General features: G+C 45.8%; 2 protein-coding genes and 1 non-coding gene across 6 annotated transcripts; 2 read left to right on the top strand and 1 right to left on the bottom strand.

Moving 5' to 3' along the window:
* Nucleotides 1–1,332: 1,332 nt before the first annotated feature.
* LOC110533128 (bromodomain-containing protein 8) lies at nt 1,333–16,037 on the bottom strand. Its single transcript, XM_090188528.1, is given in 22 exon segments — nt 1,333–2,661; nt 6,806–7,250; nt 7,319–7,483; nt 7,616–7,678; nt 7,878–7,946; nt 8,089–8,104; nt 8,720–8,884; nt 9,006–9,398; nt 9,401–9,467; nt 9,693–9,703; nt 10,966–11,212; nt 11,214–11,323; nt 11,560–11,647; nt 11,810–12,001; nt 12,231–12,373; nt 12,767–12,831; nt 12,924–13,004; nt 13,137–13,259; nt 13,469–13,518; nt 14,846–14,915; nt 15,146–15,242; nt 15,895–16,037. Coding segments are annotated over 22 exon segments (2,739 nt in total). The 5' UTR covers nt 15,914–16,037; the 3' UTR covers nt 1,333–2,601.
* A 107-nt stretch (nt 16,038–16,144) lies between these two features.
* trnaa-agc (transfer RNA alanine (anticodon AGC)) lies at nt 16,145–16,217 on the top strand. The gene has a single exon. It is a non-coding gene; the product is annotated as a tRNA-Ala (tRNA).
* Nucleotides 16,218–16,900: 683 nt separating this feature from the next.
* On the top strand, nt 16,901–26,557 carry LOC110534112 (kinesin-like protein KIF20A). Of its 4 annotated transcripts, none has more exons than XM_021618786.3 (17): nt 16,901–17,075; nt 17,796–17,969; nt 18,638–18,763; nt 18,849–18,968; nt 19,058–19,196; nt 19,329–19,504; nt 19,614–19,713; nt 19,943–20,155; nt 20,289–20,475; nt 20,569–20,712; nt 23,078–23,246; nt 23,970–24,119; nt 24,238–24,480; nt 24,609–24,837; nt 24,950–25,041; nt 25,154–25,291; nt 25,704–26,557. In XM_021618786.3, the coding sequence occupies exons 2-17, from the start codon at nt 17,802–17,804 to the stop codon at nt 26,043–26,045; spliced, it is 2,736 nt and encodes a 911-aa protein (XP_021474461.3). In that variant the 5' UTR covers nt 16,901–17,075; nt 17,796–17,801; the 3' UTR covers nt 26,046–26,557. The 4 variants fall into 4 exon arrangements, with proteins under 4 accessions (XP_021474461.3, XP_090043010.1, XP_021474460.3 ...); XM_090186884.1 differs by having other exon boundaries at nt 25,581–26,557; XM_021618785.3 differs by having other exon boundaries at nt 17,785–17,969.
* The last annotated feature ends 43 nt before the right edge of the window (nt 26,558–26,600 follow it).

Genomic DNA, 26,600 nt, shown 5'->3' with positions numbered 1-26,600 from the left:
GACTGGTGGAGAGCATGCTAAGACGCATGAAAGCTGTGATTGAAAATCAGGGTTATTCCACCAAATATTGATTTCTGAACTCTTCCTAAGTTAAAACAGTATTGTGTTGTTTAAAAATGAATATGAACTTATTTTCCTTTGCATTTTTCGAGGTCTGACAACTCTATCTTTTTTGTTATTTTGACCAGTTATTTTATGCAAATAAATGCTCCAAATTACAATATTTTATTTGGAATTTGGGAGAAATGTCAGGTTATAGAATAAAACAAAAATGTTCATTTTACCCAAACACATACCTATAAATAGTCAAACTGATCATTTTGCAGTGGTCTCTTGTTATATATATACATACACCTTTATTTTTGATTAGGCAAGTCAGTTAAGAACCAATTCTTATTTACAACAACGATCTAGGAACAGTGGGTTAACTCCCTTGCTCAGGGGCAGAACAACAGATTTTTACCTTGTCAACTCGGGGATTTGATCTAGCAACCTTTCGGTTACTGGCCCAACACTCTAACCACTCGGCTACCTGCCGCCCACTAATATGTATTAGTGTACCAGTCACAAGTTTGGACACCTACTCATTCTGTTTTTTATTTTACTTTTACTACTATGAAAATAAACGCAGTTGACAGTGGGAGTTAGTACCAGCCAAAAGTACAGACACGCCTACTTGTTCAAGGATTTTTCTTTATTTTTAATATTTTATACATTAGTGAAGACATCAACACTATGAAATAACACATATGGAATCATGATGTAACCAAAAAAGTATTAAACAAATCCAAATATATTTTTATTTGAGATTCTTCAAAGTAGTCACCCTTTGCCTTAATGACAGCTTTGCACACTCTTGGCAGTACAGACATTGCCTCCTTGCAGCATGCCTAATGCACGTTCACGCAGATAAGCAGGGACCCTGTGCATCTTTCTAGTCAGTAGAAAGGCCTCTTTAGTGTTCTCTAAGTTTTCATAACTGTGACCTTAATTGCCTACCGTCTGTAAGTTGTTTGTGTCTTAACGCCCGTTGCACAGGTGCATGTTCATTAATTGTTTATGGTTCATTGAACAAGCATGGGATACAGTGTTTAAACCCTTTGCAATGAAGATCTGTGAAGTTATTTGGATTTTTACAAATTATCTTTGAAGGACAGGGTCCTGAAAAAGGGACGTTTATGTTTTTGCTGAGTTATACACACACATACACACACACACACCATTTGGAAAGTATTCAGACCCCTTGCCTTTTTACAAATGTTACGTTACAAACTTATTCTAAAAACGTATTAAACTACCCACAATACCCCATAATGACAAAGCGAAAACAGGTTTAGAGATTTTGGCAAATTTATTTAAAATAAAAAACAAATACCTTATTTACATACGTATTCAGACCCTTTCCTATGAGACTCAAAACTGAGCTCAGGTGCATCCTGTTTCCATTGATCATTCTTAAGATGTTTCTACAACTTGGAGTCCACCTGTGGTAAATGCATTTGATTGGACTATATAAAAAGGTCCCACAGTTGACAGTGCAAGTCAGAGAAACAACCAAGCCATGAGGTCGAAGGAATTGTCCATAAAGAACACAGTGGCCTCCATAATTCTTAAATGGAAGAGGTTTGGAACCACCAAGCCTCTTCCTAGAGCTGGCCAGCCTGGCCAAACTGAACAATCGGAGAAGAAGGGCCTTAGTCAGGGAGGTGACTAAGAACCCAATGGTCACTCTGACAGAGCTCCAGAGTTCCTCTGTGGAGATGGGATCGGACTTAAACTCAATCGAACATCTCTGGAGACCTGAAAATAGCTGTGCAGCAACTCTGGGGTCTGAATAGTTTCCGAATGCACTGTATATACTGGTGTTACATCCGAGCTTATGGCGGGATTCAGTTAAATCACACGCTGTCGACAATGTGCCCATTTCTGATTGAGCCGACATGCAGCATTTACCATAAATGCAGTCTCCACGAACTTGGGAACATTGCCTTTAAATAGCGCATTGTTGACAATGCTCAAACGGATTGCCTTAGAGTCCCAGCCTTAGTCCTTTTTGTGGGATTTCCTTAAAACAAAACAAAACAAAAATCACACTCTAACTGGTTTGCTAAGTTGGGGGACCACAATCTTGCAACAAATATGTATTATTTTGAAACATTCATTGCCTTTAAAAAAGGCACCATATGTATACATCTGTACAATGCTATACAAAGGACTTAAACTCATGAAACACATACACAATGCAAGGTATTTCAGTTTTGTGTTGACAGACACATACAGTACGACCCTGGCCATCTCATTCAGTCAACTGTTCCTCACTCTGTTTATCTATCTTGCTCAGTTTAAGAGGGGGACTCGATTCAGGAGTTGGAGTATGTGTTTCTCAGTGCTGCGGTTGCGTTTACTCTAAACTGCAATTCGGGAACTGCATTGCTCTCTCAGCCAGACATACCGTGTGCAGTTGAAGTGAGAGGACATGAAACGACATTGACCCAGACTGTGGTGTCCTTCGTTACCTTAATCAACTGGGACATGACCATGGATAGGGGGTACCAATCAGTTGTACTCCATCCAGAGTCATCCGCAGGTGCTCCCTGCGACTCATTTCTTCATCTTCAGGTCAGCTTCTATGGCACAACGGCGCCCCCTGGTGCCCCCATCCTGTAGAAGCACAGAGAGGAGATGGGTTAATTCTGGTCCAAAGCCATCACCCTAGACAACACCGGACAGACTGGCCCTCATATTTAGTGTTTGTTTGAACATGATAGGAAACATGGTTCAACATTTAGACTCAATGCAACTTGCAAACGCATGGGTCAATTAGCTTGTGTGCATGAAAGTTAGCGAGACAATTTGTGTTTCTTTGCCTGCGTGTGTTTTTAGGAGCGTATGTGTGTGAGAGAGAGAAAGAGGGAGAGAAAGAGAGGAAATTTAAGAAAGAATACTATAGAGCAGGGGTATTCAATTTGCCTGTCTACCCATCCACATCGTTCTGGCCAAACGCCACTCCCGCTAACATTTCTTCTCCATGATGAGTCTGGATTTGCTTCTCGAATGCGAACCCATTCTGACCGCTCTGATTGGTCCCCAGAAACCAATGGGCTGGGCCAGAGCCGGCCTACACGAATCACGTCATTTCTGACGACAGCACAAACAACTTCCCAGATAGCAGGTTCAGCATGGAGCGATCGATAAGAGCAACGAAAATCAAATTCAGGATGAGTCGTCAGGCAAGTATTCAATCTGACTTGGGGCCAGAATGCAAATACCCCAGCTGTCGTCTTGCAGCTCGTAACCTGCAGACTGGGTACTTACAAAGAGAGAGAGAAGGAAGGCAGGAGAGGCCATGAGGACACTGTCCTGTGAGAGGACAGAGGATAGTCAGAGAGAGGGAACAAAGACACACAGAACAAGGAAAGAAGAGGAGTCGTGGAGCACACACAGTGACGACAACACACTCCAAAAGAAAAGAGAACTGCATAAAAATAACTACAAAAAGACAGACCCCCTCCAAAAAGATTGAGAAATGAGGTGCATCCTATACAGAAAAACATGGAGGGTATAAAATAAGTGAACACCACCGGTCATGGACACTATAAATACTGTATAGAATATAAACCTGTGGGAACACTTACTGAAGCAGGATCCATCTTCTCACAGGAGTGGTCCAAGAACTGACCCAACTCCTTTACTTAAACGCAGGTGGGTAACCAATTCCTGACTTGGATTGTAAAGATATCGTTGGAGCCTTTTTTTTGTGTTGTGATGAACTAAATATAAGCATTCCATCTTAAAACTTGAGCTCCAAAATGCAACAACATGTACCATGTGACTTTTGGCCAAATATGAATATTCTGTAGCACTGCAAATAACTTTAGTTTCAAATACTATAATATAATACTCGTAGCAAAAATATGTATCTTTCATTTACAATCTGTAGAAACGACAAGAATAGAGAGGTTCAGAACTTTCGTGAAACATCACAGTGGAAAAATATGCGTCGGCTAGAAATCAAAACTGGACGAGATCGAGAAAGATGGGAGGGGTTGAGGGTAGCTGAAGCCTGGGCCTAAAAACAAACAAACGATAACTATTGTAAAATATACCGTCTGTAGGAACTGGAAGTAGAAGACTAAGTATTGCTATCCATTAGTTTACTCCAAATATATAACACATATGGAATCATGCAATCAAAAAAAGTGTTTAACAAATCAAAATATATGTTATATTTGCAATTCTTCAAAGTAGCCAACCTTTGCCTTGATGACAACTTTGGACACTCTTTGGCATTCTCTCAACCAACCAGCTTCATGAGGTAGTCACCTGGAATGCATTTCAATTAACAGGTGTGCCTTGTTAAAAGTTCATTTGGATAATTTTTTTCCTTCTTAATGTGTTTGAACCAATCAGTTGTGTTGTGACAAGGTAGGGTTGGCATACAGAAGATTTACCAAATAGGTCTAAGACCAAGTCCATATTATGGCAAGAACAGCTCAAATAGGCAAAGATAAATGACAGTCCATCATTACTTTAAGACATGAAGGCCAGTCAATGTGGAAAATTTCAAGAACTTTGAAAGTTTCTTCAAGTGCAGTTGTAAAAACCATCAAGCGCTATGATGAAACTGGCTCTCATGAGGACCACCCTAGGAAAAGAAGACCCAGAGTTCCCTCTGCTGCAAAGGATACGTTCATTTGAGTTACCAACCTCAGATTGGAGCCCAAATAAATGCTTCACAGAGTTCAAGTAACAGACATCTCAACATCAACTGTTCAGAGGAGACTGCGTGAACCAGGCCTTCATGGTCGAATTGCTTCAAAGAAACCACTACTAAAGGACATCAATAAAAAGAAGAGACTTGCTTGGGCCAAGAAACACGAGCAATGGACATTAGAACTGTGAAAATCTGGCCTTTGGTCTGACGAGTCCAAATTTGAGATTTTTGGTTCCAACCACCGAGTCTTTGTGAGACGCAGAGTGATGATCTCTGCATGTGTGCTTCCTACCGTGAAGCATGGATGAGGAGGTGTGATGGTGCTTTGCTGGTGACACTGTGATTTATTTAGAATTCAAGGCACACTTAACCAGCATGGCTACCACAGCATTCGGCAGCGATACGCCATCCCATCTGGTTTGTGCTTAGTGGGACTATCATTTGTTTCTCAACAGGACAATGACCCAAAACACATCTCCAGGCTGTGTTAGGGCTGTTTGACCAAGGAGAGTGATGAGTGCTGCATCAGATGACCTGGTCTCCACAATCACCAGACCTCAACCCAATTGAGATGGTTGGGATGAGTTAGACCGCAGAGTAAAGGAAGAGCAGCCAACAAGTGCTCAGCATATGTGGGAACTCCTTCAAGACTGTTGGAAAAGCATTCCAGGTGAAGCTGGTTGAGAGAATGCCAAGAGTGTGCAAAGCTGTCATCAAGGCAAATATAAATATATTTTTTTGTTTAACACCTTTTCTGTTACTACATTATTCCATATGTCTTATTTCATAGTTTTGATGTCTTCACTATTAGTCTTTATTAAAAATAAAGAAAAACCTTTGAATGAGTAGGTGTGTGTTTAAACATAAAGGGGGATTGGAAATGATGCAGACAATTACACTGATAGAAGCCACAATCTACGTGCAATATTAAAGCTGATCCAAAAAATACTATAATACAAATTGAATCTGCCCCACTAAATCCATTCTAAACCCCCACACCTCTAAACCTTGAGCCTCTCTCCTGCTTTGAGACTATCTACCAGCCAGAGACACTGGAGAGGAACACAAGGTTGGAGCGCTGCCATGGCTATGTCTTTACACACATTGATGCAGTGAAGTGGGGTACACACACACACGACAGACACACACGACACAGATACAAACACAGATCAATGAAGCTAACAAAAAGCTAACACACACACAAGCGTAGACACAGAGGCAGTGAAAAGATGAAGAATGAAGGATGAGAAAGAAAATATATCAGTGTGTGTGTGTGTGTGTATCAAATTGACAGTTGAGAGAGTTGAGAGAAATTTAACCAGATTACATATGCATAGCCTTACCTACACTTTCACCAGTATCCCTGACATTGATTGGTACTGTACTGGTTCTGACCTTGTATACAGTGTAGTTTCTGGTGTGTATTTATTTTATATGACTTAGTATTGCATGTTGAGGAAGAGCTTGCAAGGCAAGCATTTCACACCCCTGTTAACACCTGCTGTATCCTGTGCACGTGACAAATCAACTTTGATTTGATTTCAACGGCGTGGACTCGCAAGGGATCTTTGTCTCGCGTTGTCTCTATATCTGCACAGGTATGGGTGCAGTGCGTGCGTTTGACTATTTTGTGTTTTGTGTCTGTAATGCAATTCAACAGCATTAGCAGTATTATCGGAGGGAGTCAGGTTCCTATCTACTATCATGAGTTCATCACCATCTAAGCCCATAAAGCCCACCAACTGTATGGTCTCCATCGAGTGCAACTCAGAAAGGAGACTAGAGAAGGATGTCAGTGGGGAAATGGATAAAATTAACACCGAAGCACATGATCATGCATTAGGAAAACACCCATGACTGACATACATGGCGCCCCTCCTATAAGATCTAGGAGTGTGTTTAGCTGCCTTCCAAAAGGTAAGAGACTTGTGTCCTCTCCTTTCCTCTGCAGTTAAACAGATCCCTAATCTGTCGCTTCTTGCATCCCCAAATCCTCACTTTCCTTTCCTCTCCATTCCCAATACTCTCTCCTCTCCTCCCACCCCCTATCTAAAGACCCTCAATCCCGTGCGGTCCCACTGAGAGGAGCACCTTGTCCTGCTTGCGGGTGCTCTTCTGGCCCCTCAGGCTCTTGGCGCTGACGCCCGACTCGGAGGTCTGCATGGTGAGCTGTGTGGCCAGGAACTGCTGGATCTGCTCCAGGACGTCCCTCTGCATCTCCAGGGCCATGTGGAACACGTCGTGGTCACAGCTGTTGTACATCACCGCGTTCTGGAACATCAGCATGATGTCCCGCTGGAACTCTGCCGTGGTGCGGATCAGACCGGTCTCAATGCTCTTCTTAATGGTGGACAGGTCCATGGGCCTGGGGTGGAGGAGAACGGAGATGGTCAGAGTGTCCAACAGGTCCATGGGCCTGGGGCGGAGGAGAACGGAGATGGTCAGAGTGTCCAACAGGTCCATGGGCCTGGGGCGGAGGAGAACGGAGATGGTCAGTGTCCAACAGGTCCATGGACCTGGGGCGGAGGAGAACGGAGATGGTCAGAGTGTCCAACAGGTCCATGGGCCTGGGGCGGAGGAGAACGGAGATGGTCAGTGTCCAACAGGTCCATGGGCCTGGGGCGGAGGAGAACGGAGATGGTCAGAGTGTCCAACAGGTCCATGGGCCTGGGGCGGAGGAGAACGGAGATGGTCAGAGTGTCCAATATGTCCATGGGCCTGGGGCGGAGGAGAACGGAGATGGTCAGAGTGTCCAACAGGTCCATGGGCCTGGGGCGGAGGAGAACGGAGATGGTCAGTGTCCAACAGGTCCATGGGCCTGGGGCGGAGGAGAACGGAGATGGTCAGAGTGTCCAATAGGTCCATGGGCGGAGGAGAACGGAGATGGTCAGAGTATCCAACAGGTCCATGGGCCTGGGGCGGAGGAGAACGGAGATGGTCAGAGTGTCCAATAGGTCCATGGGCCTGGGGCGGAGGAGAACGGAGATGGTCAGAGTGTCCAATAGGTCCATGGGCGGAGGAGAACGGAGATGGTCAGAGTATCCAACAGGTCCATGGGCCTGGGGCGGAGGAGAACGGAGATGGTCAGAGTGTCCAATAGGTCCATGGGCGACCAAGCCAGCAGAGAAAGCGCCTGTCGTCTGTGTCAGTGGTCAGTGCTTACCTGTGCACAATAATATGATACCCCGGGGCAATGTCATCAGTCACAGGCTGCAGGAACACATTAGCATACCTGCGCCAGGAAAACAGCAAGGGCATCACTTTCAAAAGCTAAAATGAGAGGCAGGCTGCATGGTAGGGGTAGGCCTCTTCACCCCCCCCCCCCCCCCATCCGGGCCCTCTTTAGTCTCTGAGGCACTCCTCTCCGTCGCTACCCCTCTCCTCTTCCTCCTTCACACGCAACACGGGTACAGAGACTGAGTTAGATACCTACAGTAGAAAAGAGGAGAATCCTTTGTCCTCCTAATACTGAGCAAATTCCGCTCATCGGAGTATTTCGCACAGGCTTTGAAAAAGGACCTGCTAGTGTATACTTCCTCTCACAATTATAATTTGTGGGAGGTCAAATTAACAAAAAAATATCTACCAAATCAATTAATTTGAAAATGTTGATTACTTCTTCTTGTCATTACCATTCACCTGATGATTCACCATTTACTGCTGAGGTGCTGACCTGTTGCACCCTCTACAACCACTGTGATTATTATTTGACCCTACTGTTCATTTATGAATGTTTGAAAATCTTGGAGAACAACCTGGCCTTAATGGCCATGTACATTTATAATCTGGCCACTCCTCAGAGCCTGGTTCCTCTCTGGGTTTCTTCTCAGGTTCCTGCCTTTTTAGGGAGTTTTTCCTAGCCACTGTGCTTCTACATCGGCATTGCTTGCTGTTTGGGGTTTTAGGCTGGGTTTCTGTACAAGCACTTAGTGGCATCTGCTGCTGTAAAAAGGGCTTCATAAATGAATGTGATTGATAATAAGACAGGACTTTTTTGTTGTTAACTTATGATGGGGTTCCCTGGGTCGCCTGGGCGGGGGTCCCTTGGCAAGAAAAGGTTGAAGAGCCCTGTTCTAACAAAAGGAAAACAGGTCTCAGCACAAGTCTGTTCTCTCTTCAGTGGGACGTGTACCTTGGAGTGTCCTCTTGTCATGGGGCCACCCTCAGAGTCTGAGGGAAAAAGGGAAAAGAGAGAGAGAAACAGGCAGTCATGCGAAGAACACAACAGGTTGATTTTGGCATCTTGTATGGCTGTAAGTTTATTGTGCCAGGGCTAGGAGTGTGTGTATACCTGCGTGTGGTGTGTCAGCTCCTTGCTGCGTCCACTCTTCACTCTCACACTTGATGGTGGCATGGGGAGAGACAGGGCTTCCCTCCCCATCGGCCCCGCCCATGACCCCATGCTGCAGACGAGCGCCAATAGGCTGGCTGTGCTCCAGCATCATAGACGAGCAGGAGGGAGGAAGGCCACTGATGCCCAGGGGGTGTGTGTACCCTGAGGTACAGCTGTTCTGGCTGTCACATGCAGAGGCCCCACCCCGTATCTCCAGGCTCTCCCTCTTCACCTCCAGACTGCCGTGGAGGGGGGAGGAGTAGGAGGAGGCTTGTGGGGCCTGTGTGGGGGTGGCAGGGTTAGACTCAGGAGGCTTGAAGGGCCCGGGCTTCCAGGGGGGGCCAGACAGGGCGTCTCCTCACACAGGGACAGAGCGGCCTCCACTGCAGCCGCATCCAGAGCCTCTGCATTCTCATCACCCTATAGTGTGAGAGATTAGAGCCACTTCATTTTTAATTTTTTTTGTCATTAAGCAGGACACTCTAATCCAGAGTGACTTCCAGGAGCAATTAGGGTTAAGTGCTTTGCTCAAGGGAACATAAACAGATTTTTCACCAAGTCTGCTCTGGGATTCGAACCAGCGACCTTTTGGTTACTGGCCTAATGCACTTAAAACGCTAGGCTACCTGCACCATTTCAAAACACCTCAGAAAGACCTACAGTGGGGCAAAAAAGTATTTAGTCAGCCAGTATTTAGTCAGCCACCAATTGTGCAAGTTCTCCCACACATTTTTTCCCATTCCTCCTTGCAAAACAGCTCGAGCTCAGTGAGGTTGGATGGAGAGCATTTGTGAACAGCAGTTTTCAGTTCTTTCCACAGATTCTCGATTGGATTCAGGTCTGGACTTTGACTTGGCCATTTTAACACCTGGATATGTTTATTTTTGAACCATTCCATTGTAGATTTTGCTTTATGTTTTGGATCATTGTCTTGTTGGAAGACAAATCTCCGTCCCAGTCTCAGGTCTTTTGCAGACTCCATCAGGTTTTCTTCCAGAATGGTCCTGTATTTGGCTCCATCCATCTTCCCATCAATTTTAACCATCTTCCCTGTCCCTGCTGAAGAAAAGCAGGCCCAAACCATGATGCTGCCACCACCATGTTTGACAGTGGGGATGGTGTGTTCAGGGTGATGAGCTGTGTTGCTTTTACGCCAAACATAACGTTTTGCATTGTTGCCAAAAAGTTCAATTTTGGTTTCATCTGACCAGAGCACCTTCTTCCACATGTTTGGTGTGTCTCCCAGGTGGCTTGTGGCAAACTTTAAACAACACTTTTTATGGATATCTTTAAGAAATGGCTTTCTTCTTGCCACTCTTCCATAAAGGCCAGATTTGTGCAATATACGACTGATTGTTGTCCTATGGACAGAGTCTCCCACCTCAGCTGTAGATCTCTGCAGTTCATCCAGTGATCATGGGCCTCTTGGCTGCATCTCTGATCAGTCTTCTCCTTGTATGAGCTGAAAGTTTAGAGGGACGGCCAGGTCTTGGTAGATTTGCAGTGGTCTGATACTTGCAGTGGTCTGAATACTGATTTCAATATTATCGCTTGCACAGTGCTCCTTGGGATGTTTAAAGCTTGGGAAATCTTTTTGTATCCAAATCCGGCTTTAAACTTCTTCACAACAGTATCTCGGACCTGCCTGGTGTGTTCCTTGTTCTTCATGATGCTCTCTGCGCTTTTAACGGACCTCTGAGACTATCACAGTGCAGGTGCATTTATACGGAGACTTGATTGCACACAGGTGGATTGTATTTATCATCATTAGTCATTTAGGTCAACATTGGATCATTCAGAGATCCTCACTGAACTTCTGGAGAGAGTTTGCTGCACTGAAAGTAAAGGGGCTGAATAATTGTATTGTATATATGTAGTATTAACAGCCTTAATAATATGATTCATATTCAATCTCTGCGTAAAGACAACAGATGGAGGACATGATCATGGTGACAGGCTTCACGTTCATGTCGGAGGAGATGGAATGAGATGCCATGTACAGTAGTGTGGCGGTCAGTTGAAAAGACACAGAAAAGATGCTGGAGGGGAAGTGACGACGAGAAAAGAAAGAGGGGGACCTGTATAAAAGCAGAGGGAGTAAGGGGAAGGGGGGGGGAACGGGAGAGACCTGTGTGTAGTGAGGCGGGAGAGTCCATAGTGGGGGGGTGCAGCAGCAGTGAGAAGGGCACTGGAGGAGTCTGTGCTGCTGGCCAAGGAGCCCAGCGGAGCTGAGAACTGAGGCCCGGCCTTCAGCAGACGAGAGAGTGTAGGGGTACCTAGCGCACACGGACACACACACAAACACGCAAAGCGCACAGAGCCTTGATCAATAATCACAAATGCCACGCTAAGCAATACAAAATGTTTACTATTTGACTACCTAAGTTTAGCAAACGCATACATGGACAGGTACACATCTGCAAACATTCTAGAAGCAAGCTTTCTGCTGGGTGTTTATGCAATGGCACAAGTGTGTGTGTGTGCGTGTGTGTGTGTGTGTGTGTGTGTGTACCTGTTGCTAGACAGCCAGGGAGAATGGAGCCTGTGAGCTGTAGGTCATGTGCTATTGTCATATTACCAGGCAGGTCACCATCTCCAACCTATAAGGCAAACACAGCACCTCTGTAACTGCAACAGGAATCATCTGACGATGAGTCTGAGATGTTGAAACGGCTCTATGGGTCGTTACATGTGGATGTTTTTCAATAGTATGGAAGTGAACAATCCCTATGGCATAATATAGTGTTTCCTCTCGGACATACCAGTCTGGGGCTTGTGGGTATGAAACTGCCTTTCTTCAGTAGCTCAGAGAGGAGAGGGGATGGTGGTGACGTGGCTTTCTGGCCCAAGAGCTTCTTTTGTGGGGAGTCATCCAGAAGAGTGCCCAGGCCTGACTCTGCACCAACCATCCCACAGGCCTCAGTCAGGGGCATGAACCCTGCTGCTTCTGGGGTCTACGGAGAAGAAGGGGAAAATGAAGTTAGGAAAAGGGAAAAGGGAAAAGGAGGGATATAACATGCAAGGGAGTAGGGCCGGCTGACCGAAGAAAAGGCATTTCGTGTAGCATGTGGCAGCACATCAAATTGACTATGACAAATTGACAAAAACAGAATGTTTTTAATGAACTCCAATCATCTCTCTACCTGCCCCTGCCCCGTTCCCCTGTAGCTGACAGGGACTCACAGTCACTGAGGTGCTGGGGTCCTCGGGTGTGCTCTGGGGTATGTCCCCTTGGCAGAACTCGAGGCTTGGCGAGCCGCACCCCGGGGGAGAGCGCACGGTCACACTGGGCACTCGTTTAGGGGTGTTCTTCACCGCCTGTCTGGCTGGAAGGGGGGTGGGGCGTCGGGGTGAGACTGTTCTTAGTTTGACCAATCACACTACAGTTGAGCCACTAATGACTTTGACCCGCGTTTGTGGCTGTGTACACATCCATCTCAGCCTTAGACATACTTTCTGATGGAGCTCCTCATCCAAACACCTTGGCATGATATTTATTTCAACATCTCCTGTGGGTTTATTGAATCATTCAACAAACATAAAACGCATCTGAATCAACCTGTATTCTTCCTGGTATATTGAGTTCTACAAGGTCTGGAATAAGACTGATACAAAGGGGTGACCAAGGAGCAATAGAAGGAAATAGTGTTACTGAGCAGGTAAAGGAAAGCTACAGGCAAAAGTAGCTTGTGGTGTGCATGAAGTGGGTTATCTTTTACCTAGATAGGCTGTATCTATGGCCTTTCTTTTCACGTCTGCCTCCTCCTCTTCCTGTTTCTTCTTCCTGACAGGCACAGAAAGTCATTTTTCCCCCCCGGAAAAACACAAATAGATACAGGTAATGAGATACAGAAATAGTAACAGAAAGTCTCATACTGCACAATCTCTCCCCATAGCTCTTCAAGTTTGGAGTCCAGGTGCCCGGCTTGGATCAGCTCTGCCTCTTTCTTCAGCTTCCTGTGAATGCAGCAGACAAACAGTTGACATCAGTGTTGGGTCAATAAAGTAGCAGCAAAGATCTACCGAAGGCCGTGAGTCTCTTGAATAGATAGTCCCACCTCGATCTGAGATAGCACAAAGCCTGTGTACCTGTGCTTCTCCTGTGTGTCTCTGATCAAGCGCTTCAGCTCCTCAATCCTCTCTGCCGTGAGCCTGCGCACGATCACATCCTCCACCGTCTCCACCACCTCGCCTTTCTCACCCCGCTTCCGTCTGGCGAGAGATACCCGCGTCATGAACATAACCCAGACAAGATCATGTCATCCATAAACCATTAGCTGCCTCCTTCAGACTAACACGCTAGCCACACTATCCGTGTTCTCCAACCCCCTCTGGTTGTAGGAAATGCAACAGCAGGACCATCACAGATCCAGTCGCACACGGGAAAAGACATCGACATAAACGGTGACTGCTGTGCTCACTTTGGGGTCTCTGTCGTCTTCAGGAGCTCTGAGTACTGGGAGGCACAGTGCTAGATGAAAAAGAGAGCGATAGGGAGAGAGAAGAGTAAGCCAGTTATTTCCTTGAATTCAACTGGCTGCATATACACTGAGTGTACAAAACATGAAGAACCTAATATTGAGTTGCACCACCCCCTTTTGCCCTCAGAACAGCCCTCAGAACAGACTCAATTCGTCGGGGCATGGACTCTACAAGGTGTCGAAAGCGTTCCACAGGGACACTGGCCCATGTTGACTCCAATGCTTCCCACAGTTGTGTCAAGTTGGCTCGATGTCCTTTAGGTGGTGGACCATTCTTGATGCACACGGGAAACTGTTGACAGTGAAACACCCAGCAGCGTTGCAGTTCTTGACACAAACTGGTACCAACTACCATACCCCGTTCAAAGGCACTTAAATATTTTGTCTTGCCCAATCACCCTCTGAAAGGCACACACACAATCCATGTCTCAATTGCCTTTGGGCTTAAAAACCCTTCTTGAATAGGTCTCCTCCCATTCATCTACATTGATTGAAGTGGATTTAACAAGTGACATTAATAAGGGATCCTAGCTTTCAGTCAGTCTATGTCATGGAAAGAGCAGGTGTTCATAATGTTTTGTACACTCAGTTTATTGACAGTCCAGGGCAGTGGAAGAGGACAATGATGGAAAATGAACAGGGCTCGGGAAAGTACAGTTAATATGCAAAGTACCAGTGTTTCCCCGAGGATTCTTTTCAGCAGCAGTGGAAAAGTTAGTGTAACGGGGGCGGGGCTGTGGGCGTGACCATCAGCACCGTTTTAGAGGCCTTCCTCTTGGCAGCAGAGACAAAATGTTGCTGTTTTAAAGCTAATTTCCTGCAATTCTACATATTCTTCCATGGCTTATGTCATGTTTTTATGCTATCTGAGTGACTCAAACATTATAATTAAATCAATGGGGGTCCCATGCCATGGCATTTTTTTCCCATTTTAGATTCTCCTCAACTGTCTAGTTTTATTTTGATAATTGTTAGTTCTCAAAGATGATCTTGTTTAAAAACATATTGGTCAATTACATTTTCTATACACTTTATATTTGGCTTTAGTTGTTTAACTTTACACTGAAAACATGTAACCATCCCAAAAATGATTATCTAAAATAAAATAACAAATAAAAAATGAAAACAGCGGTGTGCTGTTGTTAAATGCATATAGGCGAACTGTTGAAGGACGCATGCCACCAATCTCACTCAATCAACCCTTTCGGCAAGAGTCCATAGGGTTACTGCATTGTGGGCACCAAGGCTAATATATTTTAGATGCTATCATCAGGTTCTTGTTTGTTCATGGTGTTCATCTATTGAAGCATAGCCTACCTTTTGTGAGAACCAGTCAGGGGGTCGTCCTGGCTCTGCAAATGGTTTGATGGCTCGACTGACAGACACCCTGTGGGTATGGATATCCTATATTTACATCATCACAATTCCTATTCGACTCACCAGTTCTATTCAAAAATCTTTCCTCACATAATCAATTGCCTGACAATTACCCTATTGCTTGTTTCCATTAATGGAAGTCTTACTCAGTGAAAGTTGGTGGCTGGCTAAGATTCGACTGGTCTGTCCAAATAAATTATTAGAGTAACATGATGTAGGTCAACAAGCGTGCTGCATTACCAGTTCTGGTCCCCACTCTTCATGACAGAGGTGGCCAAGCACAGCTTCTCCCTCACCGACCATGGCTCCGTTGGCCCCATGGCAAGCAACTTGTGTTCTGCAGATAAGGAGTGGATAGGGGGGGACGCCCACTTTTTAGTCAGGACAGGTAATATATGTTTTTAATCACATTATATCACATTATATTTTACAGGTCAGGATGTCCCAAGATCCTGCAAAACAAATCCCATTGTGTTAACTAACAATTATGAAAGAAGATCTCAGATAAATAACTAAAGAAGGTTAGGCCACACTGAATACCCAGACTACCCCATGTACGGACGGGTGAAAATAAATGTTGCACTAGCCAGAGCTAGCCACCACCTTGAGAGCAGTGTTACGAAATGCCCTACGAATATTTCAAAAGTCATGAAGCACCCATAGCAACACCTTTCTAAGCGGACATATGAAACGATTAACTTCTGTACAAATACGCACAAGCACATACCAGCAATGTTTTGCTGGTGACTTACTATAGCTAACTAGCGAGCTTCTGCTAACTGGTCAGCTAACGAAGAGAAGAGTGAGCCATTCATTCAAACGCTCGTGCTAGCAGGGGTAGGCTTGTAAGAATTGACCGATCTGCAATGCCGTCCAACTTTAGATCAATTGCATGACTATTGTGTGGAAACGGTTCATGAACACTTGGATGCCATGCATTAAAAAAAGCATATACAGTATCTAATTTGACAGCAGGCTCATTTACTCACTTCCAACCCCGCTCGCCATCTTCTGGTCATACAATTACTCCACCCACCCAATATGACTCAGTACAGTATAAGCCAAATTAGATCATTCAGATGAAAAAGGGAATAAGGGAAATGTTAGTTTTGCGTAGACTCACTGTGGCTGCCGCTGTATAGAAGTAATAAGTACATTAACTGAACAATCGCCAGCACCATAGTGATGTTTTTGATAACTATTCGTTTATAAACTCACGTGGTCCCGTACTGACACATCGGGGGATTAGCTCAAATGGTAGAGCGCTCGCTTAGCATGCGAGAGGTAGCGGGATCGATGCCCGCATCCTCCACATTTTTTTGTGAAATAAAAAATGCCCACCTTGTATTGATGTCGCATCTTAATAAGATAAATACCCTGGCCCGTGTACAGTTAATTTTTAAAATTGCTATTCCCCTCTGTAAGGAAGAGGTCGGGATTCGGGACATTTGGTACAGGTAGTGAGTGTGTGGCTGTGTGCTCATTCTTTGCCTCCAGCGATGCTGCCTGGTTCAAGTTTTCTTTTCAAACCCTCATTGCTACATTGGTGACAGAAATCCCATCCCTGTACTCACAGCATATAGTGTTATTGCTCTCTAACCACAAAATCACCCTTTCCCTCTTTCAGCAGTTCCCCTTAGATTTGATAGGGCTAGTTTTTCACCCTGACCAGACAAAATCTAGTCATAGTCTTGGACTACAACCGGTCCGGATTAATAAAAAAAAAATCCAGGACAAGGGTTCATGCAAATGGCATTTTCCTAAATAACAGACAGTATTTGGAACATTTGTATATATAAAATAACCCACAAATAACAAAAACATTCAAGTGATAAAATAAACACTTTCTAAATTCGCATTCTTTAGTCATTTTAGTGGACCAATAGAACACTATTGTCTGTAGCCACGAACTTCGTATTGGTCAGCATCCGTGTAACCTTTTTCCTGTGATTGGTTGTGCACATGAAGCGCGATGTTTGAATTGGTTGAATCAGTAGTCGCGTTGGGGGAAGTGGCTGTGCGCTAAGGCTAACAAGGGGACATTGCCAGGTGGACTTTTCATGGCTAGATCGAGTAAATTGTTTCGGTTTCAAAAGTTCGATTTTTTGGGGCAATTACTAGGATAACTCACAGACGCCACTCAAACCGGTACACCCCCTTGACTGGCGAGGTAAATAATTCAGATTTGACTTGATAAAGAAGCCTGAAGCGAAGGACCTTGGCTTTGCTAACTAACGTTAACAGTAACTGTCTACGGTAGCAACTACTAGGATAGCTTGGTTTTGCTAATCCGCCAGCTAGACAAATGAAGAATGAAAAAAAAGAAGCCTCAACACATAGCTAAGTAGTTTAATTATTATTAAGAAACGATGAACTACCTGACGGTAACTATTTAATGTTAGCTAGCTCAACAAACCAGCGCGTCTGCTTGCGTGTACCTGCCAATAACAGACAGCCAATGGATTGCTTTTATGTGTGTTCAAAAATCTTGGCTGCGTTTTCAGTGCTGCAGCAACAGTCCTGTAGCTACTTTTATGTCTAAAAGTAACAATGCCGTCATTCCATTTCGGATTGAGGCATAACAATAACGTTAACTGGCTCTACGCAACAGATGAGGTTGGACATTAAACCACTTTTGAGCTCGGAAAACAAACTGGGATAACATACCTCTAGAATAAACACAGGTCTTGTCTTTTGCAGACCTGCAAACTTTACTTTTGGCCCTCAATGTATGTAAGGTCCCTTTCTAACAGATTGCCTTGTGTGTGTATATATGAAAGTGGACCCTTTGCACCAACTAACTAAGTAAACCTGGTAAACCTGTTGATGTAGATTTCACTTACCCTTGACAGCTCTGTGATCCCAGAATCTTAATTCAGTCACCCAACAGGTTGTTATGGCATTATCTCTGGCATCTCCGTGTGGAGTCCTGTCTAACGAGGAAGATGGCATGGCTGTGTTTGAGTCCACGGCAGCTGACATCGGAGGCCGACTGAACGGGGTCACTCTGCCTGAGCTCTCCATCATCTCCCCGGGGCTAGAACATCGTCCATCCATCAGAGAGGTGGGAGGCCTTAACTGAAGTAATAACACTGTGCTCAAAAGATACCAAAGGTTCCTTTATTACAGGCCTTACCGGTACATCAGCGAAAGTAACACAGCATTGTGATGAGTGCCTGTTTTTGGTGAACGCTTTTGTCACTGACTCTTCTGCTACCGCTGTTTTATAAGTTGGAGACTCTTTGTGAGTGTTTGAGTTTTCCCAGACTGTGTCCCTTTTCTTTGCAAAAGGCTTTAGGGTAGATGCTGGACAGTTATGTATTGGGCGTGATGCCCTCCAACAACTTGTCACACAGCAACGAGAGAGGCCATCTTTTCACAATAAGAACTTTATAACACACAAACACTGTAATCCTTAATCCTCTGGTCAAAAGTTACGAACCATTTGCTTAGTGACCATTTTCTCAGAAATGCGCAGAGCCATTCTGACCGTCTGTCTGACCTATCAATCCTGTCTGTCGTTTTTTTTCTTTTTCTCCTTGACATTTATTAATTCACAAACATTTTGCACCTCAAACACCACGTTCTATTGATACTTTCTAAGTGTGTAGCTGATTTACACAAAAGGGGATCTGTGATAGGCCTATAGTATGAAAATGTTCAGCGATACATACGACTCCATTGCTCATCGCAGAAGTACAGTACTGTCGCACATATCTGTCCGATATTTAGAAAACGTTGGGGAAGCCTGGAGTGGCCAGACAAGGCAACGGTGACGAGGGGAGCACTGACAGAGTGAGGGTGTTTCTGCGTATCCGCCCTCTGACTGAGGGAGAGAAGGAAAGAGGAGAGGAACAGGTACGATCTGCACTTAATCATTGCGTCTCGCTCATTATGACATTCTCCACGTCAAGACGTGTCATTTTCCTTCCTCTCATTTCAGGGCTGTGTGTGTGTGCAAAACGAAGAGAGCCTGATGCTCAAAGCCCCCAAAGACTCCCAGAACATGAAGTGTGCAGAGAGGGGAGTCGCCCAGAGCGTGCACAAATTCAGCTTCTCGCGGGTAACCGATTCTTGTTCATATCCAACCTGAGAGATGAAAGACTTTACACATAATACTTCACTGGCATCTTTTCATATGTACCTCTGCAGATCTTTGGCCCGGAGACCACACAACAGGACTTCTATGAGAGCACAATGAAGGAGATGGTGAGAGACGTGCTTCGTGGCGAGAGCCGTCTCCTCTACACATACGGCGTCACCAACTCTGGCAAGACCTACACCGTTCAGGGTGAGATTGGATTGTTGATGTAACCACAGAGGCAAGCGTTTCTACTGCAGTGTGTTTATCTGTTTGGTAAGTAAATGACCATATTAACAGTGGAGATCTCACCGAGCGCTGACGTGACCTTTCCCCCTGTAGGAGTGGGTCGAGAGGCAGGCCTCCTTCCCAGAGCCCTGGTGTCTGTGTTCAGGAAGCTGCAGGGCCGCCTCTACGGGGCCATGGACCTCAAGCCTGCCCTCTACCAGGAGGTACGCCAGCTGGATGCCGGTGAGGTCCGGGCTGAGGAGATCCGCAGAGACTCTCTGCTCAAAGAGGTGAGGGGAGAACGGGTCAGGAAGTGAAGTGTGGGCGCATTAGATGAGTGGTTATTTTACAGCCAGGTTGCTGCAAGTCATGTTGTGACACGTGCATTTTCTATCACAGGAGGGTGGCATGACTTCTCGGATGCGTGACGGCACCAGTACCTGGGACAGCGGCATTGGTGGACTCTCCATAACCAGCCACATCGCCACCCAGCTAGAAGGTAATGTTCTGGATGTCACATTGCTCGGGTCTCTGACGCCCAGTGGGCCCTAAAGCAGAGTCTAGAGTTAAGCCTATGTACACAGCTTTACAAAGCTGCTTATTATTATTATTATTATTATTATTATTATTATTATATAGTCATTGGAAATATGTGTTTTCCTTTTTTGTATAATCCTGGTGGTTTCCTATCCACTGCTCAACATGCCCTTGTCTCTCGCTCCCGGCAGACTCAGACAGTGTGTTGCTGGAGCCCGACAGCCTGTCCCACAGTGGAGGGGAGGACCTGGAGGAGGGAGTGCAGTTCTCTGTGTGGGTAGCCTTCTACGAGATCTACAACGAATTCCTGTACGACCTGCTGGAGACTCCGCCCTCCCTGCAGCCCAAGAAGAGGGCCACTCTGCGGCTGAGTGACGACAAGCAAGGGAACCCTTACGTGAAAGGTAACACACACACACTTATATTCACAAAGAGAATGGTTTCTAATCGTGATTCATATTATGCAGATCATCCTGGAGACATTTTCGTTGTAGTTTGCTCACATTACTGACCGTTTTGCTGCTGTTTGTTTTGCAGACCTCACCTGGGTGCAGGTCCGCAGTGCAGAGGAGGCTTGGAGAGTGCTCAGGGCTGGCCGGAGGAACCAGAGCTTTGCCAGCACTCACCTCAACCACAACTCCAGCCGCAGCCACAGCATCTTCTCCACCCGGATCCTGCACGTCCACCCAGAGGCTGACCGGGGCCAGGCCACACGCGTCAGCGAGTACGTCCCATCCAGGCTTCTCATTCTCCGGCCCACTGTCTTATCCTGAGTGTCCATGGCCTGGCATTAGTAATAGTGATTCTGTCCCACTAGGCTGTCTGTCTGTGACCTGGCTGGCTCAGAGCGTTGTAAAGAGCAGCGCAACGGGGAGCGGATGAAGGAGGCCAACAACATCAACACCTCCCTCCACACCCTGGGTCGCTGTATCGCTGCTCTGAGGCACAACCAGAACAACAAGTAGGCTACACACACTCTATGCCAGAACAACAGGAATTCATCAAATGCATCAATCAAATGACATTTAGAAAGCCCTTTTGACATCAGCAGATGTCACTAAGTGCTTGTACAGAAACCCAGCCTAAAACCCCAAACGGCAAGCAATGCCGATGTAGAAGCACAGTGGCTAGGGAAAAACTTCCTAAAAAGGTAGGAACCTGGGAAGAAACCCAGAGAGGAACCAGGCTCTGAGGAGTGGCCAGTGCTCTTCTGGCCGGGTGGAGATTATAACAGTAAGGCCAGGTTGTTCTCCAAGATATTCAAACGTTCATAGATGAACAGCAGGGTCAAATAATAATCAGTTTTTTTTATTTTTTTTATTTTTATTTTTTTAACCTTTTATTTAACTAGGCAAGTCAGTTAAGAACAAATTCTTATTTTCAATGACGGCCTAGGAACAGTGGGTTAACTGCCTGTTCAGGGGCAGAACGACAGATTTGTACCTTGTCAGCTCCGGGTTTGAACTTGCAACCTTCTAACCACTAGGCTACCCTGCCGCCCCAGGTTGCAACGGGTCAGTACATCAGGAGTAAATGTCACTTGGCTTTTCATAGCAAGGCATTCAGATGTTGAAACAACAGCAGGTGCGGTAGAGTTAGTTGAAAACAGCAGGTCTGGGACAAGGTAGCACGTCTGGTGAACAGGTCAGGATTCCATAGCCGCAGGCAGAACAGTTGAAACTGGAGCAGCAGCACAACCAAGTTGACTTGGGACAGCAAGGAGTCATCAGGCCAGGTCGTCCTGAGGCATGATCCTCGGGCCTGACAGCCCCCCTGGAGAGAATTAGATTAGAGGGAGTATACTTACATTCACACAGGACACTGGATAAGACAGGATAATTACACCAGATATAAGACTGACCCTAGCCCCCGAAAGCTTTTGTTTAAGTTCCTTGCTCAGAACATGAGAACATATGAAAGCTGGTGGTTCCTTTTAACATGAGTCTTCAATATTCCCATGAAATAAGTTTTAGGTTGTAGTTATTATAGGACTATTTCTCTCTATACCATTTGTATTTCATTAACCTTTGACTGTTGGATGTTCTTTATAGGCACTTTAGTATTGCCAGTGTACCAGTATAGCTTCCGTCCCTCTCCTCGCCCCTACCTGTGCTCAAACCAGGAACACGTCGACAACGGCCACCCTCGAAGCAGCGTTACCCATGGAGTGGTTGTTCCCCTTGCTCTGCAAGTCTCAGAGCGAGTGATGTTTGAAACACTATTAGCGCACACCCCGCTAACTAGCTAGCCATTTCACATCGGTTACATCAGCCTAATCTCGGGAGTTGATAGGCTTGACGTCATAAACAGCTCAATGCTTGAAGCATTGCGAAGAGCTGCTGTCAAACGTACGAAAGTGGTTTGAATGAATGCTTACGAGCCTGCTGGTACCTACCATCGCTCAGTCAGACTGCTATATCAAATCATAGACTTAGTTATAACATAATAACACCCAGAAATACAGGCCGTACGTCATTAATATGGAATCCGGAAACTATCATGTCGAATACAAGAAGTTTATTCTTTCAGTGAAATACGGAACTGTTCTGTATTTTATCTAATGGGTGGTCTAAATATTCCTGTTACATTGCACAACCGTCAATGTTATGTCATAATTACTTAAAATTCTGCCAGAGGGGCAGGCGGCCCAAACTGTTGCATATACCCTGACTCTGCGTGCAATGAACGCAAGAGAAGTGACACAATTTCACCTGGTTAATATTGCCTGCTAACCTGGATTTCTTATAGCAAAATATGCAGGTTGATTTGAAGGCATTGGTGTTTATGGTTAGGTACACGTTGGAGCAAGACCTTTTTTGCGAATACGCACCACATCGATTATATTCAAAGCAGGACACGCTAGATAAACTAGTAATATCATCAACCATGTGTAGTTCACTAGTGATTATGATTGATTGATTGTTTTTTTTATAAGATAAGTTTAATGCTAGCTAGCAACTTACCATGGCTTACTGCATTCGCGTAACAGGCAGGCTCCTCGTGGAGTGCAATGTAATCAGGTGGTTAGAGCGTTGTACTAGTTAACTGTAAGGTTGCAAGATTGAATCCCGAGCTGACAAGGTAAAAATCTGTCGTTCTGCCCCTGAACAAGGCAGTTAACCCACCGTTCCTAGGCCGTCATTGAAAATAAGAACGTGTTCTTAACTGAATTGCTGAGTTAAATAAAGCTGTAAAAAAAAACGGGCAAATCGGCATCCAAAAATACAGATTTCCAAATGTTATGAGAACTTGAAATCGTCCGACCTCTAGTATAAAATGTGCTGTCCAGGTGGTCTCCTGTTGAACCCATTCTCCTGTCCCTACAGGCCACGAGCCCCTCAGGTGGTACCGTTCAGAGACTGTAAACTGACCCGAGTGCTTCAGGGCTTCTTCTGCGGCCGCGGGCGGTCCAGTATGGTGGTCAACATCAACCCCTGTGCTTCGACCTACGACGAGACCCTCCAGGCCCTCAAGTTCTCTGCCATCGCCACACAGGTACAAACCCATCTCACCATGCCTTACTTTGCAGTTACACAGCCCTGGCATCAGAGAGCGCCGGTCAGTGGGTGTAGTTGTGACGTTTGCAGGGGTCGTTAATGCAGAATTGAGCATTTTTCATGCAGGAAAGGTAAAACGCAGAAAAAATATCTTGCTGCGTTTTGTAAACGCAGATCTACAATGCCTCTTAAACGCAGATCTACAATTCTGCTCGGCTTCAATCTGGTTGCTCCAAATCATGAATGGAAAAGGACTGATTTTTGTGCTTCAGTTGCATCTCTCCTCTTGGATAAAATATCTTTGTTCTTGTCATTGGATCACCAGACAGGGCTCTGACTGATGTGTAGGCTACATTTCTCCGGTACCTTCCTCCAGTGTAGTTTTTCTACAGTAGCAAGTTAAAATGCAAGATTAACTTCAATCAAAAATGTGGAAATTTAGCTGGCTACATTCTTACTGTGATAAGCATTAGAAATAATGGCCATGCATGTTGTTTTGCAAAAAAATACCTTGCATTTTCATTGTAATCTAATTTACTTGTGTGGCTGCTAGTCAAATAGCGTTGCACTTCTTTCAACTGATGAAAACGATTTCCTGCCGAATGTGTGAAGGAAAAACTCTAGGTGCACGCACACTCTCGAAGAAAAAATAAAAAAACACTTTCAATATAAAACGCGGATTGTTTTGATCTACGTCGGTGTGGTCTGTCTCCTCTCTCAGCTGGTCCATGGGCCGTCCACTAAGACCCGGGTGGCCTACATCCTGTCCCTGCTGCGGGAGCCCCAGCCTCACTCCAATGACAGCACTCTGATGGAGGAAGACGAGGACAGTGATGGTGAAGAGGGGGACATCACCATGTTCGATTCAGATGTATGTCCTCTCTTCCCCCCCCCCCCCCCCCTTGTGAAGAAATGGTCAACTGGTAGGCATGTGAAGACCTGTGACTCAGTCATGCACACTGGTTGAGCTACGTCTGTGCTGTGTTCAGGCTCTGCTGCGGGCCATCGAGGTACTGAAGAGGGAGGTGCAGCGGCAGCGGGAGGAGAAGGAGGTGCTGGAGGCCACGATCAGGGAGCAGGTGTTCTCTGAGATGATGGAGGTGATCTGTGGTATGGAGAAGGACTTCAGCCAGACCCTGGAGACAGAGAGGGCTCTGTTGGAGGAGAGGTTTGAGGACAAGATCAACAACCTGCAGAAAAGCCTCCGGAGATACTACAACCAGGAAATCGAGGTGAGCGGGATAGGACAGTCTTTCGGTGATGCGTTATCAGCTATTTCAGTTGGTTTTAAAATGGTGGCATTCTCATGCTACGGAAGGTTGATTTTTTTTTTTTCTCTCCACATTCCCACCCATCCCAGGAGCGTGATGAACAGATAGTGGCTCTGACTGCTGCCTTGGAGAAGGGAGGGGTAGCCCTAGCAGAGCCAGCCCCCCTTCCCCTATTCCCACCCATGGCCCTGGGAGGAGTCTCGGAGGGGCCCGCCCCCCGTCGCTCCCAGCGCCTGGCCTCCACAACCACAGGAGAGTTGAGCAGAGTGAGGGCTGAGCTGGACCAGTGTCGCGCCGAGCTGTTGGAGAAAAAACAAGGTTAGAAGAAAGGGACAGGATAAGGAGTGTGGGAACAAGAGGGAAGTCTAAACCGTTGACGTGTTGATTGGAGTTGGATCTTTCTAACTAGTAATCTCTTTTTGTCTCCCAGAGCTGAGGCGTATCCAGGGGCAGTGCACACCACCAGAGCCCTCAGACGCCCTGACCAACACTGCCAACCGCAAGCTGGTTGAGGGCCAAAAGGTCAGCACTCCAGCCCAGAGGCCTGGTCTTCTCACACGTTCCCCTCTGACATTCTGCACGAAACACTATAACCGGTTACTGGGGTTGGAACATGTTTGTGCTTCTCCTGCAGAACCTGCGTCGGTTGCGTCTGGACCTGCAGAAGCTGGGTTTGAACCTGCAGTCTGGAGAGAGGGCATGCTGCCGCAACACAGACGGGGAGAGGCTGCGCCATGCGCTCGCAGCTGCAGACGGCACACTGGCCAAACAGGTACACGTCAAAGCATAGAATTCTCCCTCGAACCAGGGTTGGACTTTGTTGCTCGGCATTGAGGTAGGGAACTAGGGTTGGGCGGGGCTGCTGCTAGTTTGTGTGTCTTTGCATCGGACGTTTCTGTTACTCTGAAAAATATATTGTTTATTAGTTTCCCCTACCAGTTCTATGATTTCCCAGTGTGAAGAGATGTTTCAATCTGTGGACACTTCCCTAGACCAATACCTTTTCATTGTTTCTCCCCTTCTTCTTTCCTCTTACTACCTGTTACTCAACCCACTGTCAGGTTTAACACTAAACTAAAGACTTAACAACTGCACCAGGTGGCGTTTCTCCTTCCACTCACCCGTCCCGCCATCCTCTCTAACCCTGTCCACTCCTGTCCGTCCCCTCCTGTCCCTCCCCTCAGGACCAGACCTTGGTGGAGCTGCAGAACGGCCTGCTGCTGGTCAAGGCTGACCTGAGGAGGAAGGCAGAGTGCCTGGCCCAGATGCAGATGCCCCCCTCTGCTACGCCCGGCTCATGTAAGAAGAGGGGCTGTGGGGCAGGGGCAGCAGCAGGCAACGCGGAGAACCAGCCCCCAGAGAAAAAACCCTTCTTCCTCTCCCTTTTCCCACAACGCACCCCGTCACGAAACAAACAGGGACGCCGTGAGGATCAAACCACACGCTACTCACGGGTTCTGCGCTCCCACCTGACTCCTCCCTCTAGTCCCTGCCCCTCTGGCAGGTACAGGGTCACAAAGTGCTAACTTGAGAGCTGAAAATCAGGAGTCTGTATTTATATTCTTATACCATTATGCAAACCAAATTTTAAATGTGTACTGTTTTGTTTACTTGTAATGGCACGTTTCAAATATGTCACTTTATTCCAAATGTTACTGTATATACACACACAAAGGTGTCTTCCTATAGAATGTGTTTTTGTAGAGCTTCAACTCTCCTTGTGGACCCCTAGACAGTTCAATCCTGAACTAGCACACCTGCTTCAAGTGTCTCAATGATTAGTTGACAAGTGGAATCAGGTATAGATCATATACATGGAACAGCTGGGGCTCCCCGAAGAGGTTGTAGAGGACTTCAACTATCTTGTTTGAGTATTAAACACATTTACAGTCTGAATAAATGAGCAATGTTTGTCAAAATGCAGGATAACATTGGAGCTTCTAGTTGTATGACTGATTGCATACAACTTGGTCTTTTTGCACATTAGTTCCTACTCAATTGCATGTTACACAATCAATTTTAAATCACATTCTCACATGTCTTGCGTCCTCATTTTGTCCATTTAAAGTCTTAATACAGCT

Source organism: Oncorhynchus mykiss, chromosome 10 (assembly GCF_057628025.1).
Source record: "Oncorhynchus mykiss isolate SJ-2025 chromosome 10, ASM5762802v1, whole genome shotgun sequence".
Taxonomy (NCBI): Eukaryota; Metazoa; Chordata; class Actinopteri; order Salmoniformes; family Salmonidae; genus Oncorhynchus; species Oncorhynchus mykiss.
The sequence above is the reverse complement of the archived record's forward strand: the minus strand, read 5'-3'. Positions and strand labels throughout refer to the sequence as shown.